The sequence below is a fragment of the Trachypithecus francoisi genome, unplaced genomic scaffold (assembly GCF_009764315.1).
Source record: "Trachypithecus francoisi isolate TF-2019V2 unplaced genomic scaffold, Tfra_2.0 Contig01579, whole genome shotgun sequence".
NCBI classification, from domain to species: domain Eukaryota; kingdom Metazoa; phylum Chordata; class Mammalia; order Primates; family Cercopithecidae; genus Trachypithecus; species Trachypithecus francoisi.
In genome coordinates, this window is record NW_022681442.1 from 19,063,348 (window position 1) to 19,076,507 (window position 13,160).

General features: G+C 42.0%; 1 protein-coding gene across 2 annotated transcripts in view; it reads right to left on the bottom strand.

Annotated features, from left to right (window-relative positions):
- ACSL5 (acyl-CoA synthetase long chain family member 5) overlaps positions 1-13,160 on the bottom strand; it is a 54,966-nt gene that overhangs the window by 2,692 nt on the left and 39,114 nt on the right. For both annotated transcript variants that reach the window (XM_033182857.1, XM_033182848.1), the window contains exons 12-18: positions 12,456-12,590; positions 8,804-8,938; positions 7,854-7,949; positions 4,051-4,123; positions 3,684-3,772; positions 3,277-3,393; positions 200-343 (exon numbers count right to left, since the gene is read on the bottom strand). In XM_033182857.1, the coding sequence (XP_033038748.1) occupies positions 200-343; positions 3,277-3,393; positions 3,684-3,772; positions 4,051-4,123; positions 7,854-7,949; positions 8,804-8,938; positions 12,456-12,590 (789 nt within the window). The remainder of the gene's footprint in view (positions 1-199; positions 344-3,276; positions 3,394-3,683; positions 3,773-4,050; positions 4,124-7,853; positions 7,950-8,803; positions 8,939-12,455; positions 12,591-13,160) is intronic.

The window sequence follows — 13,160 nt, forward strand, 5'->3', positions numbered from 1 at the left end:
ACAACGTCCATCACAGTTTCAATTTTTTTTTAATTGAAATTGCCTTATTTGAGGTTTGGAATGTAACTTCTTTTTTTTTTTTTTTAATTTTATAAGCTTGGATCTTCTCATTCTGAACCCAACTATACACATTTCCTGTAGCTACAAGAACCAGCATGGTTTGTGACTGAAATGGGCTATTGTTAAAATGATATATTACCCGTAAGCTCTCCCCATGTACAAAAATTTGTAACACTGGTCTACTCCTGTTGTAGATATTTTCTATCTTCTCTGGCGCAATGTATTCTCCTTGGGCAAGCTTGAAAATGTTCTTTTTACGGTCAATGATCTTCAGAGTTCCATTCTACATGAGACAGATACAAGTATCAGTATTTTTGAGCCACAGAGATGGTATCAGTTGGGAGAGTGGTGAAGTCACAGTCATCTTTCTTCTCTAAAGCTGATTTCTCCCAGAGACTTTTGAACTGTCTTTCATTTCTCTTTCTTGGCTTTGGGGAAAGGGGAGGGAAGCATCGTGCAGCAAGAACCTGTCTTTACTGTATATCTATGTGGAGAGTCAATGCGCAGCCTCAGAGAGTCTCCTGGATCTGCTGGGATTATGCAAATTGATGCCTCATCCAAGGAAGAAATTGCGCAGCTCTCAATTTCCAATCACTAATTTCCAATTAGTTCATTTTCAGAACTCTCAGTGATAGAGGTGTTGTCTTTTGTTTAGACTTTTGATTTGATATGAATAGTTCTCCCACCGCTTGACTCCCTGTTATGTTTTCCTCCTTGTTAGATCCGGGAGTAAGCTCAAAAAGCTCCACTGTGCTAATCAAGCAAGTCAATTACTGGGCTTGTTAGGACAGCAACAGGGCTGAGAGGACTCCGACCAGCCACCAAAGGTCATTTGCAGCTTCATTTCTCTGAACTAATTGGTCTGAGGAGCTTAGGTCTTTAGGGATTTGAATTGTAGAATTGGGATAAATGGCAAATACAATCCACATGCTAACACCCTAAGTAGGGTGACTAACTAAACCCACTCTGGAACTATCACAAGGCAGAATCGATAAATTAGCCATCAATTCAGCATAACGTTCATTATCTGAAAGTGATTAATAAGGTGCCGCCTTCTATAACCCTGGTGTGGGGACATATCTATTGCTTACATCCTAGGCTTATTAGAGTGTTATTTAATCCTGTTACTAGACAGAAACAAATATGTTAGCAAACTACCAAACCCAAATCAATAAAATGCATTGTTAGGACCAGTGTTCTTAAAAGTTACATTGTCAAGCATTCCTTAAATCTCACTTAAATCTTAAATATTAATTGAGCAAGAAGGGAGTTTTAAATTCTAGTTACATTCCCACTTCCCCAGCACATAGTTAAGACAAAACTTTTGAGAGGGGAGATCTTTTGGAAAATCCCATCACTGTCCTTGCAATAATTTCCTTTCTTCTTATGAAAATAGCAACTACTGCTAATTATCATCAAGCTATGCTAAAAATATGTCTCTGTATCTTCCACAGAAAGGGGCTGTCAAGGTCAATGAGAGACAAACACTAGCCTCCACAAACACTTGATTTAGAAATCCTTCTTTCGGCTGGGCGCCATGGCTCAAGCCTGTAATCCCAGCACTTTGGGAGGCTGAGAAGGGCGGATCACGAGGTCAGGAGATCGTGACCATCCTGGCTAATACGGTGAAACCCTGTCTCTACTTAAAAATACAAAAAACTAGCCGGGCGACGAGGCGGGCGCCTGTAGTCCCAGCTACTCGGGAGGCTGAGGCAGGAGAATGGCATAAAAAACCCGGGAGGCGGAGCTTGCAGTGAGCTGAGACCTGGCCACTGCACTCCAGCCTGGGTGGCAGAGCAAGACTCCGTCTCAAAAAAAAAAAAAAAAAAAAAAAGAAATCCTTCTTCCTTGTTTTGATATGCCTGTGAATTAATAGGGAGGATACTTATCCCAAGACACTCATAAGAGGCAAAAGTTGTGGACCAACAGCGTTATCAAACCAAACTTTTTGGGTTTTTGTTTTGTTTTGGTAGACACAGGGTCTTGCTATGTTGCTCAGGCTGGTCTCAAACTCCTGGCCTCAAACAATCCTCCCCTCTCAGTCTCCTAAAGTGTTAGGATTATAGGCGTGAGCCGCCACACTTGGCCTCAAATGACAACCTTCTGCCTCAAGAAAAGTTAAGTGGGGAGGGAAAGGACAGAATAGTACATCTCCCTACTCCTTTCCTAGAGAAGTCACCTAATTTTTCCTTGGCTGGTAGCAAATGTATTCCATTGCAGGGGACCCATGCCAACTCTTATGTCCAGGTCTACCTGATGTATTAAAGAATCCCACCTTCAGTTTGGGTCTAAAAACAGTGCTAGGATCACTGACTTACTGCTTGCTGGTGGTATATTTGATAAGGAATAAGGCAGGAAGAAAACACTTCAACTGGTCTACATCTTGGTGTCTTCTATAACAGTTTGATCAAAATACCAAAAGTACTCTCTGGCGGTACTTTTGGTGTGGTAGCTTATACCAGTAATCCCAGAACTTTGGATGGTCAAGGCAGGAGGATTGCTTGAGGCCAGGAGTTTGAGTCCATCCTGGTCAACTCAGCGAGACCGCATCTCTATAAAATTTTTTTTTTAAGAAAGAAAGACTTTCTAGCTTTGGCAGCTCCTATTCACACATTAAATTACTTTCTCAGAATTTCATATTGTTGGTCCATGGAAGAGCTACAACTAGAACACAAATCTCCTGACTTCCAGCCTATATTCTTTTTTTTTTTTTTTAACTTTTAAGTTACAAGTTAACCTAGATTCTTTCGATTGTATGTTCTTTTTTTTATTTTATTTTATTTTATTTTATTTTATTTTATTTTTTGAGACAGAGTCTCTGTCACCCAGGCTGGAGTGCAGTGGCACAATCTTGGCTCACTGCAACCTCTGTCTTCTGGGTTCAAGGGATTCTCCTGCCTCAGCCTCCCAAGTAGGTGGGATTACAAATGCCTGTTACCAGGCCCACCTAATTTTTGTATTTTTAGTAGTGATGGGGTTTTGCCATGTTGGCCAGGCTGGTCTTGAACTCCTGACCTCAGGTGATCCACCACCTCAGTCTGTATGTTCTTCTCTGGATAGTATGAGGAAGCCTTAAGCCAGGTAGGGTACAAACCTAATCCCCTCCAGCTGCCTCAGCTGATTAACCTACTTGCATTTCTGCCCCTCTTGCTATAAGCAAATTGTTCTTCCCAGTCCATTAGCACAGACTTCCAGGAGTTCTGACGATATACCCACTGGGAGCCAGCGACCAATGTCTCCTGTGTGAAGCCAGCCATCACTGTCCAGCGCTTCCTGTGTCTTCTCAGGGTCCTTCAGGTATCCTTTGAACACGTTTGTACCCTTGATGCAGATCTGCACAGCAGACATACAAGGCGGTGACAATAGCAAAGGCTGCTCCTCCCAGCGTGGGCAGTTTATGAAACATCTGCTCCCCCTTAAATCATTTGATGGCTTCCACTACACTGTGAAGAGCACCAGATCTTAGTCCCCACTACAGGGGATAGGAAAGTGAAGTTCAGAGTGCTTAATTCTTTGCTAAAGATCTCAAAGGGGCCAAATCCAAGTTTGCTTACAATTATTTGCTACTTCTGATATAAACCGCCCCACCATGATTGTCTGACCACAGGGCATGACCTACCCACCTCTCCTTCATTATTCACTGAAAAGTAGTTCATGTCAGCCACATCTTCCAGCTTCACGTAATTGCAAGTCAGGGGCGCCCCAACGTGACCTAGAACACACCACGCTAAATCAGCTGAGAAACTCTTGCATGGTGATAATGCCAGGCATATTTCTGAGATATTTATGACTTGACTCTAGAAGAGTAAGACTGAAAAATCACGCACCAATGCAGACTAGCCAAGGTAGGCAGGCCTGGGCCCAATACTTGAATTTTGCATTTGCCACATTAGTCCAGAGAACTGAGGTTATCTAAACTCCAAAGTCCTAGTTCAGTTAGAGCCTTTCTTCCAACCATGGCACCTCCTGCCCCGCAGATGGAGGACTTACCTGATGTCCAGTCCCCAGGTGATGTAAATGTACAGCCAGCTGTGCATTCTGTTTGACCATAAGCTTCATACACCTGGGAAACCAAAGAAGAGCTTATAGATTTACTCAAGATAAAGTGTGAGCTGGCCATGTGTTATGGCCAAGACATGAGGAAAGCAAGGTCTCTAAGTGTTTGAGACCACTTAGTGTCTTAAAACCTTGAACTTGGAGGAGGCGGTGGCTCATGCCTGTAATCCCAGCACTTTGGGAGGCTGAAGCTGGAGGATCACCTAAGGTCAGGAGTTCGAGACCAGCCTGGCCAACATGGTGAAACCCCATATTTACAAAAATACAAAAAAAATTAGCTGGGCACTATGGCAGGTGCCTGTAATCCCAGCTACTCGAGAGGCTGAGGCAGGAGAATCACTTGAACTTGGGAGGAGGAGGAGGTTGCAGTGAGCTGAGATCATGCCATTGCACTCCAGCCTGGGTGACAGAGCAAGACTCCATCTCAAAACAGAACAAAACAAACAAACAAAAAACCTTGAACTCATACCCAAGCTGCAAAGTATTTACTACCAAGCCTTTTGGCCATTCAGAAACCAAAAGGGTCTGGAAATAGACCAAAGTATAGAACTTTACATGAAAAAGCAGCATTTTGGCCAGGCGTGGTGGCTCATACCTATAATCCCAGCACTTTGGGAGGCCGAGGCAGGAGGATCACCTGAGGTCATGAGTTCTAGGCCAGCCTGACCAGCATGGTGAAACCCCATCTCTAGTAAAAATACAAAAATTAGCCAGGCCTGGTGGCATGCACCTGTGATCCCAGCTACTCAGGAGGCTGAGGCAGGAGAATCGCTTGAACCCAGAAGGCAGAGGTTGCAGTGAGCTGAGATTGTGCCATTGCACTCCAGCCTAGGTGACACAGCAAGCAAGACTCCATCTCGAAAGAAAGAAAGAAAGAAAGAAGAAAGAAAGAAAGGAAGGAAGGAAGAAGGAAGGAAGGAAGGAAGGAAGGAAGGAAGGAAGGAAGGAAGGAAGGAAGGAAGGGAAAAGGAAAGGAAAGAAAATGCATCATTTCAAGTAGGTGGGAACATGTAAGTTATTCACTAAGTGATGGTCAACCCAATAGCAATTGAACTTGAACCTGAGCAATGGCGCATCACTGAAGGAACTGAAGAAGGGGAATAGCATTTTTTAAGGGAAATAGTTCCCATTGTGATATAAAACAAGAGTTGGCAAACTTTATCTGTACAGGCGAAGATAGTAAATATTTTCCGCTTTGTGAGCCATCTGGTATCTGACTCAAAACTTGACTCTGCCAACATAGCAAAAAAGCAGCCACAGTCCATATGTAAATGGATGGACGTAGCTGTATTTCAGTAATATTTTAAAAATAAAAACCGGCTGCAGACTAGTTTTAGCCTGTGCCGCAATTTGCCAGTCCCTGGTATAGAAGATATTCTTGATTGGAGAGAGGCTGGGGGCAGGAAACAAGCTCACGGGCTGCTGCAGTGCGGGGTGTGGCCTGTGATAGGCAGAATTGGGAGACAAAGGAAGGCTTAAAGAAGACATTTCTGGGAGGGGGTTAGCAACAGGACCTGCTGATCTATTGGTTTTAGGGGCTTAATTAAGGAAAGGACAGTATTAAAAATGGCTAAGAGGATACTAATTTGAAAGACTACAGGACCTCAGGCCTTGGCATCAATCTGGAGTCTCTTTTGATTGTGGTTATACAGATAGTGGACTCATGAGGAAAAGTCAGTGCCTGTTTTGTTCATGCTCTGCATGTTTGGTTGAATGAATAAACTATCTATCTGGGTGAAAATTAAGACAATATGCATGACCAAGCACTTGCACAAATTTCAGGTGGAACTGAGACTTAATGGAAAAAATGGAAAATGGTAAGTTTGCCAGAAAATAAGGGTGAAACAGTCTTATGAAATATCAGGGGTTAGGAAGTCCTGTCTAAGCAATTTAAAACCTACAAATATAAAATATTATTTAGTTTAACTATAAAAACATTGGAAATTTTTATATGGCAAAACACAGGGCAAAAATGATGAGACTAGGAAAAATCTTTCCAATATGACAAAAGTTAATATTACAGGTTGACTATTCTAATCCAAATGTTTGAAATCCAAAATATTCCAAAATCCAAAACCTTTTGAGTGCCAACATGATGTTCAAAGGAAATGCTTTTTGGAACACTTCAGATTTTGGATTTTCAGATTCAGAATGCTCAACTGTTTTATAATGCAAATATTCCAAAATTGGAAAAAAAAATGCAAAATTCAAAACACTTTTAGTCCCAAGCATTTCAAGTAGGGAGATACTTAACCTGTATTACTCTGTGAAGAACTCTTAGAAATATAAAAAAAGACCAAATTATCTTTTGCCTGTTTTTCTTTAAGGAAGTAATAGAATAATTCACGGATGAAATATACATGTCAGTAAGCAATAGAAAGATGTTTGGTGTAAATAAAAGAAACAAAACTTAATAAGATTTTTCATTTATCTGATTAGCTAATATCTAAATGACTGATAAAGTCTGTCACTGGCAAGAGCGTGGGCAAATAAGGCCCCGTATACTTGCCGAAATGTGTAAAAAACATCTTTCTGGAAGAAAGTTTGATAATATACACTATTACACACACACAGAGACATACACTTTGACACAGTAATCCTTTCTTGCGTGGATTTATTCTAGATTAATAATTAATTGATTATAACAATGAAAAATATCATAAGCAACTCAAGTGTCCATTAATAGGAGATTAGTTATTTGAGTACGGCTGACCCTTGCTTGCACAACACAGGTTTGTACGGCACAGCTCCACTGATAGGTGGATTTTCTTCTGTCTGTGCTGCTCCTGAGATAGCAAGACCAACCCCTCCTCTTCTTCCTCCTCAGCCTACTCAACATGAAGACAGTGAGGACGAAAACCTTTATAATGATCCATTTCCACTTAATGAATAGTAAATATGTTTTCTCATCCTTATGATTTTTTAAATAACATTTTCTTTTTTCTAGCTTCCTTTATGGTAAGAATACGGTATATAATACATATACAAAATATGTGTTGATTATATTATTGGTAAGGCTTCTAGTCAATAGTAGTCTACTAGTAGTTAAGTTTTTGGGGAGTCAAGTTTTTTGTTTGGTTTTGTTTTTTTTTTTTTTGAGATTGAGTCTCGCACTGTCGCCCAAGCTGGAGTGCAGTGGCGTGATCTCTGCTCACTGCACGGTCCACCTCCTGGGTTCACGCCATTCTCCCACCTCAGCCTCCCGAGTGGCTGGGACTACAGTGGCCCACCACCACGCCTGACTAATTTTTTTGTATTTTTAGTAGAGACAGGATTTCACCGTGTTAGCCAAGATGGTCTCTATCTCCTGACCTCGTGATCTGCCTGCCCAGGCCTCCCAAAGTACCTGGGATTACAGGCACCAGCCACCGCGCCTGGCCGGGGAGTCAAGTATTATACATGAATTTTTGACTGCGTCGGAGTAGGCAATCCTAACTCTTGCATTGTTCAGGGGTCAACTACATTCAATAAACTATTGAGAAATCATTAAAATGATGCTGAGCTTTATTTGACAAGGAGCAATGTTAACCAGTGTTTTAGAGCACTAGTTTTATTTATATGAAAGTTTCTACACACAGATGCCTGAAGAGATGATTAGAAGAATATTTTCTCTGGATTTTGAGAATTTAGGTGACCTTCATTTTGGTACCTTTTAGTTGTTTTCATTTTTATTTAAACAGTGAGCTCATTTGTGCAAAAGTAAACTGACCTATTTTCAAAGAAGGTGCTTGGCTTACCTGACATCCCATTGCTGCCCGGAAGAATGTCATGACTGGAGCGGAGATGGGGGCAGCTCCAGTGACGATTATGCGAACCCTTCCACCCAGGCTGGCCTGTTCAATGGAAACAAAAGACATACTAAAACCTATTCTCTTGGCTTCAATATCCTCCACTGTAGAGTGGGTATAATAGCCTGTCCAGCGTTGTTATGAGAATTAAACTGATATCAATTCTCACGTTAATTTACAAAGCACTTAGAATACAGTTTGGATTGTAGAAAAGCACTTAAAATGTTAGCTATTATTGTCATCACTATCTATAGCTGGGACTGGAAGCCATATATTTCTCAAATAATTTGTATTCTTCAGCCCCTCAAATTGCTTATAATCTCAACAGACCACCAAAGAAAATAAGAGAGAGTGCTAGAACCTAAATAAAATATTTTTCTTTTCTTTTTTTTTTTGAGATAGAGTCTGGCCCTACTGCCCAGGCTGGAGTGAAGTGGTGCCATCTCAGCTCACTGCAACCTCTACCTCCTGGGTTCAAGCGATTCTCCTGCCTCAGCCTCCCATGTAGCTGGGATTACAGGCACCCACCACCACACCCAGCTAATTTTTCTACTGTCAGTAGAGAGAGCGTTTCACCATGGTGGTCAGGCTGGTCTTGAATGCCTGACCTCAGGTGATCTGCCCACCTAGGCCTCCCAAAGTGCTGGGATGATAGGTGTGAGTCACCACACTCAGCCCGCCTTTTTTTTTTTTCCTTTTCTTTTTTTTTTTTTTTTTTTTTAACCTACTCCCTTTAGTAGTAAAGTAGTACAAGAAAGATCTCAAAAAGCAGTGGACAAAAAGTGTGAAAGGATCTCTAGTTAAAGTGACGCTCCAGCAACAGAAGAAAAGCAAAGTCTATGGAGTCAGAAGGCAGCCCAGGTGTTTGCCTGCTTCAGTCTGGGACTTGCCCAACCTACCTGGATCTTTGCAAAGATGAGCTTATCCCAGAAACTGTCACGCCTGATGATACCCTTTTGAAGCTCCTTGAATTTACTGGCAACAGCCAAGTTCAACAAGAACTTCTTCAAGGGTGTCTTGGCTTCATTTTGTACCTGCAGAGTGATAGCTCCTTTTAGTTGGAAACCTATTGGAGATACTCATCAAGGCCATTAGTGAGCAAGAAACAGTGTGTTCTAGCTTCATAAGGAAGTGGTCTCACAGTCTCACACTCATGAACTGGATTGCGAATAATGATGAGCCCAGAGAATTATGGCCATGCTCAGAAAGAAGTGAACTTAATGCAAAGCTGCAGTCCTCCCCTTTACTGCCCCAATTTTTAGTCCTTGGGCAACAACTTGACAACTGAGATAAAGAAGGACTGCCTACAAAGTCACCTGGGGGGTACTAGATTTAAAACAAACAAACAAAAAAACAACAGCTCAATGGGCACCACCTCTAGGGCTTTTGATTTCATAGGTCAAAGGGCAACCTAGTTACCCGCTGTAATACCCATCATTCTATTTCCTGTATTACTATTTCCAACTTCCAAACACCTCATTAACAACCGATTAATTACTATTCAACAAAACCTGACTCAACTAATTCTAAAACAAATAATAACAACCCACAGTACCAAAGGACAAACCTGATCCCTAATACTAATATCTCTAATTATTTTTATTGCCATAACCAACCTCCTCAGACTCTTACCCCACTCATTTACGCCCACCACCCAACTGTCTATAAATCTAGCCGTGGCAATCCCTCTATGAGCGGGTACAGTAATTACAGTTCTTCGCTTCAAAACCGAAAGCTCCTTGGCTCACTTTTTACCACAAAAAGTGGTAAAGTGCTTTTTCTTTTCTTTTCTTTTTTTCTTTTTTTTTTGAGACGGAGTCTCACTCTGTTGCCCAGGCTGGAGTACAGTGGTGTGATCTCAGCTCACTGCAAGCTCCGCCTCCTGAGTTCATGCCATTCTCCTGCCTCAGCCTCCTGAGTAGCTGGGACTACAGGCACCCGCCACCATGCCCAGCTAATTTTTCTTTTTTTTTTTTTTTTTTTGTATTTTCAGTAGAGACGGGGTTTCACCGTGTTAGCCAGGATGGTCTTGATCTCCTGACCTTGTGATCCACCCATCTCGGCCACCCAAAGTGCTGGGATTACAGGCTTGAGCCACCGCACCCGGCTGGGCTTAATTTTTCCTACTAAAATGACTTCTTTCCGGTGGGCTTAATTCTGACACCATTTTTCCAGCTCACATGATTTCCCTGGTCTCCCTGACTATGGCCTCACTGTGACCATATGTTCCATCAACCACACTCCTGCCAAAGGAGAGCTTCCCCAAGTACAACTCAAAGTGACCCCTTCTTTCCAAACTTTAGTCCTGAACTCCGTATGTGGCTTTCAAGATTCCACCCTACTGGAAGTCAGATTCAAGGCAACTGAAGTCTTTTTTCTTGTTCAAAATTTGGAGAATTCCTCTCCATCCATCTTCCATGTTTACACCCCCATTTTTGGGCCTCCAGCCAAGCAGGGCTGATAATTTTTATCTTCTAATGTAAATTGTGCTCTAGGACATAAGCATCTTCTTATGCCTATAACATTATCATTGTACCAATAAGTCATAATCTCTCTCCAAGATCCATGCTCAAATGCTTCCTGCATCATGTCATTCTTGAAACCTCCCTCATCTAAAAGAGATTTATCTTTCTTCAACATTCACAAGACTCACCCTCCCTCAACAAGTCACTGACAAAGAGTTAGTATTAGAGACCTATGCTAATAAAGTCCTTCATTTTAAAAATACATTCAGGAAGTGAACTGTGTATTAGGTATTAACTACACAATAACTATCTCTGAAAAATAAAAAATGTACAACAACAACATATGAACAAAAACCATAACAACCAAATCTAATAATTGCATAGCATGGTAAGAAACTGTTGTAATTGTTATCAGTTCTGCTAGAACACTGCCTGCCCTGTCACCGGAGCCCATTTAGCATCTGCTGAGAGTCCTAATAGTAAAAGGAAGTGTTAAAATCTCAGAGGTGGTTGGGGAGGTGGGGGAGGGTTCCAAAGTATGTGAAGAATGGCCATGTATTACTTCCTCACGGATCCAAGCCTGAGGAATCATCACATACTATATTGCCTGGGTTCAAATAGCTTCGACAGCTCCTTGAAGCAATCTGACAATCTAATGATTGGGTGAGAAATATACAAGATGAGGTTGAGACAACTTGTGCCGGAAACCAAGGAAGCTATCAGAGGCTACAGGGGTATTGTCAAAAGGCCACCCGAGCAACTTGATGAGGGTTTCCAACTGCCAAGATGGGGCAATTAGAAGATCAAGAAGAAAGACTAACAGTTTGGGAGGCTGAGGTAGGTGGATCACTTGAAGTCAGGAGTTCGAGACCAGCCTGGCCAACATGGTGAAACCCCATCTCTACTAAAAAATACTTAAAAAATGAGACAGGTGTGGTGGTGCATGCCTATAGTCCCAGCTCTCAGGAGGCTGAGGCAAGAGAATCACTTGAACCCAGGAGGCGGAGCTTGCAGTGAGCCGAGATCGTGCCATTGCACTCCAACCTGGGTGACAGAGTGGGACTCTGTCTCAAAAAAAAAAAATAAAAAAGAATGACTGAAATTTAAAAAACAAATCTGAAAATTATGAATTCCTAAAAATACACAGAGAAAATCTCATTGGCTACTTTTGAAGATTGCTGAGACACAAATCCATTTTTCTGAAGATTGATAAATAAAAATAATCAAATATTTGCCAGGTTTTATGGAAGAATCTCAGCTAATGAATGCAAGAGGAAGACAGAATTACAAAAATCACCATTCTGTAATTTCTAATGAAAAATAGAGCAGTGTTGGTCATCAGCATGACTCGCTAACATGACTACTGAAACATGACTACTGAAAGCTTGATTCTGCCTTACTCCTTTTGAATGTGACTCTGGGCAGGTTATTTAACCTCTGAGGCTCATTTTCCCCATCATATCATGAGGCCTGGCACTTCAGCAAGGGAACAGCTTCCCCAGATGTCTGCTGAACCCTGAGGGGCTCCCCAAGTCTCTGAGTCAAGCTCTTTCTTCAGATCAGGTCCAAGTCATCTTGCTCAAGGAAAAGGGGACTGTACTTACTTACTTTTCATTTTTTAATTTTATTTTTATTTATTTTTTGAGATGGAGTCTTGCTCGTTGCCCAGGCTGAAGTGCATTGGCATGATCTTGGCTCACTGCAACTCTGCCTCCCAGCTTCAAGCAATTCTCCTGCCTCAGCCTCCCAAGTAGCTGGGATCACAGGCGCTCACCACCACATCCAGCTAATTTTTGTATTTTTAGTACAGATGGGGTTTCACCATGTTGGCCAGGTTGGTCTTGAACTCCTGACCTCAGGCAATCTGCCTGCCTTGGCCTCCCAAAGTGCTGAGATCACAGAAGTGAGCCACTGTACCTGGCGGGTATTGTATTTATAACGGTTTTTCATAGCTTGACCTGTAAACATGGCTTTACGTAAATATTTGTAGAGGGTGGAGGTAGAGGTGGAGTAAATCTCATAGTAGTATAGAGTTCCTTCATGCAGGCCCAAGTCACAGACAATCCCTTCAGTGGAAAGTTAGTACCGTATCATAGATCCTGTTAAGGACTCGAGGCACTGTGGGAAACAATGTGGGCTTCAAAGTCTTCATGTCATCAGCCAGCAACCGAATATCCCCTTGGAAGAATCCAACTCTGGCTCCACAGCAGTACGCAACAGTCTGAAAACAGAACCAAATTATAGAGCTTAGAGGCAAACAACTCCTTTAGTGGGGATCTGTCTTGGAAGGAATTTGGGAAGTGGGCTAAGGCACACAGACGCTTTACTTACACAGCACCTCCCCACCAATTCAGGACTCTGAGAGCCTTCCCCCAAAAAAGGATGAACATTTATTTCTGCTGTGGTGGCATGACAGATAAGACAGATATTGAGACTTTGTGGTCCCCCAGACTCCACCACAGGTCTGTGTGACAGTCTAAGATAATCATCCTTTGTAAGACACAATTCATTATGTGGCACTAAGAAAGTACTGCCAATTAAAGCAGAACCTGCCTTCAATCATAAGACCAGCCCAATTTCATAAATTACGTTAAAGTATTTTTTAAGGTTTCTTAGAATCAATTTTTTATGAATCAGATATCATTACTTTAGCCCAAAGAACTGAATCTTGCATTTTGGCATTTTAGGCATCAACCATGAGCTGGCTGAAGAGGCATTTGGGGGTAGTGAGGAGCAGAGAGAGAACTTTCCAACCACACTACTTGTGTTTTTGAAAGGCTGACACGGCTCT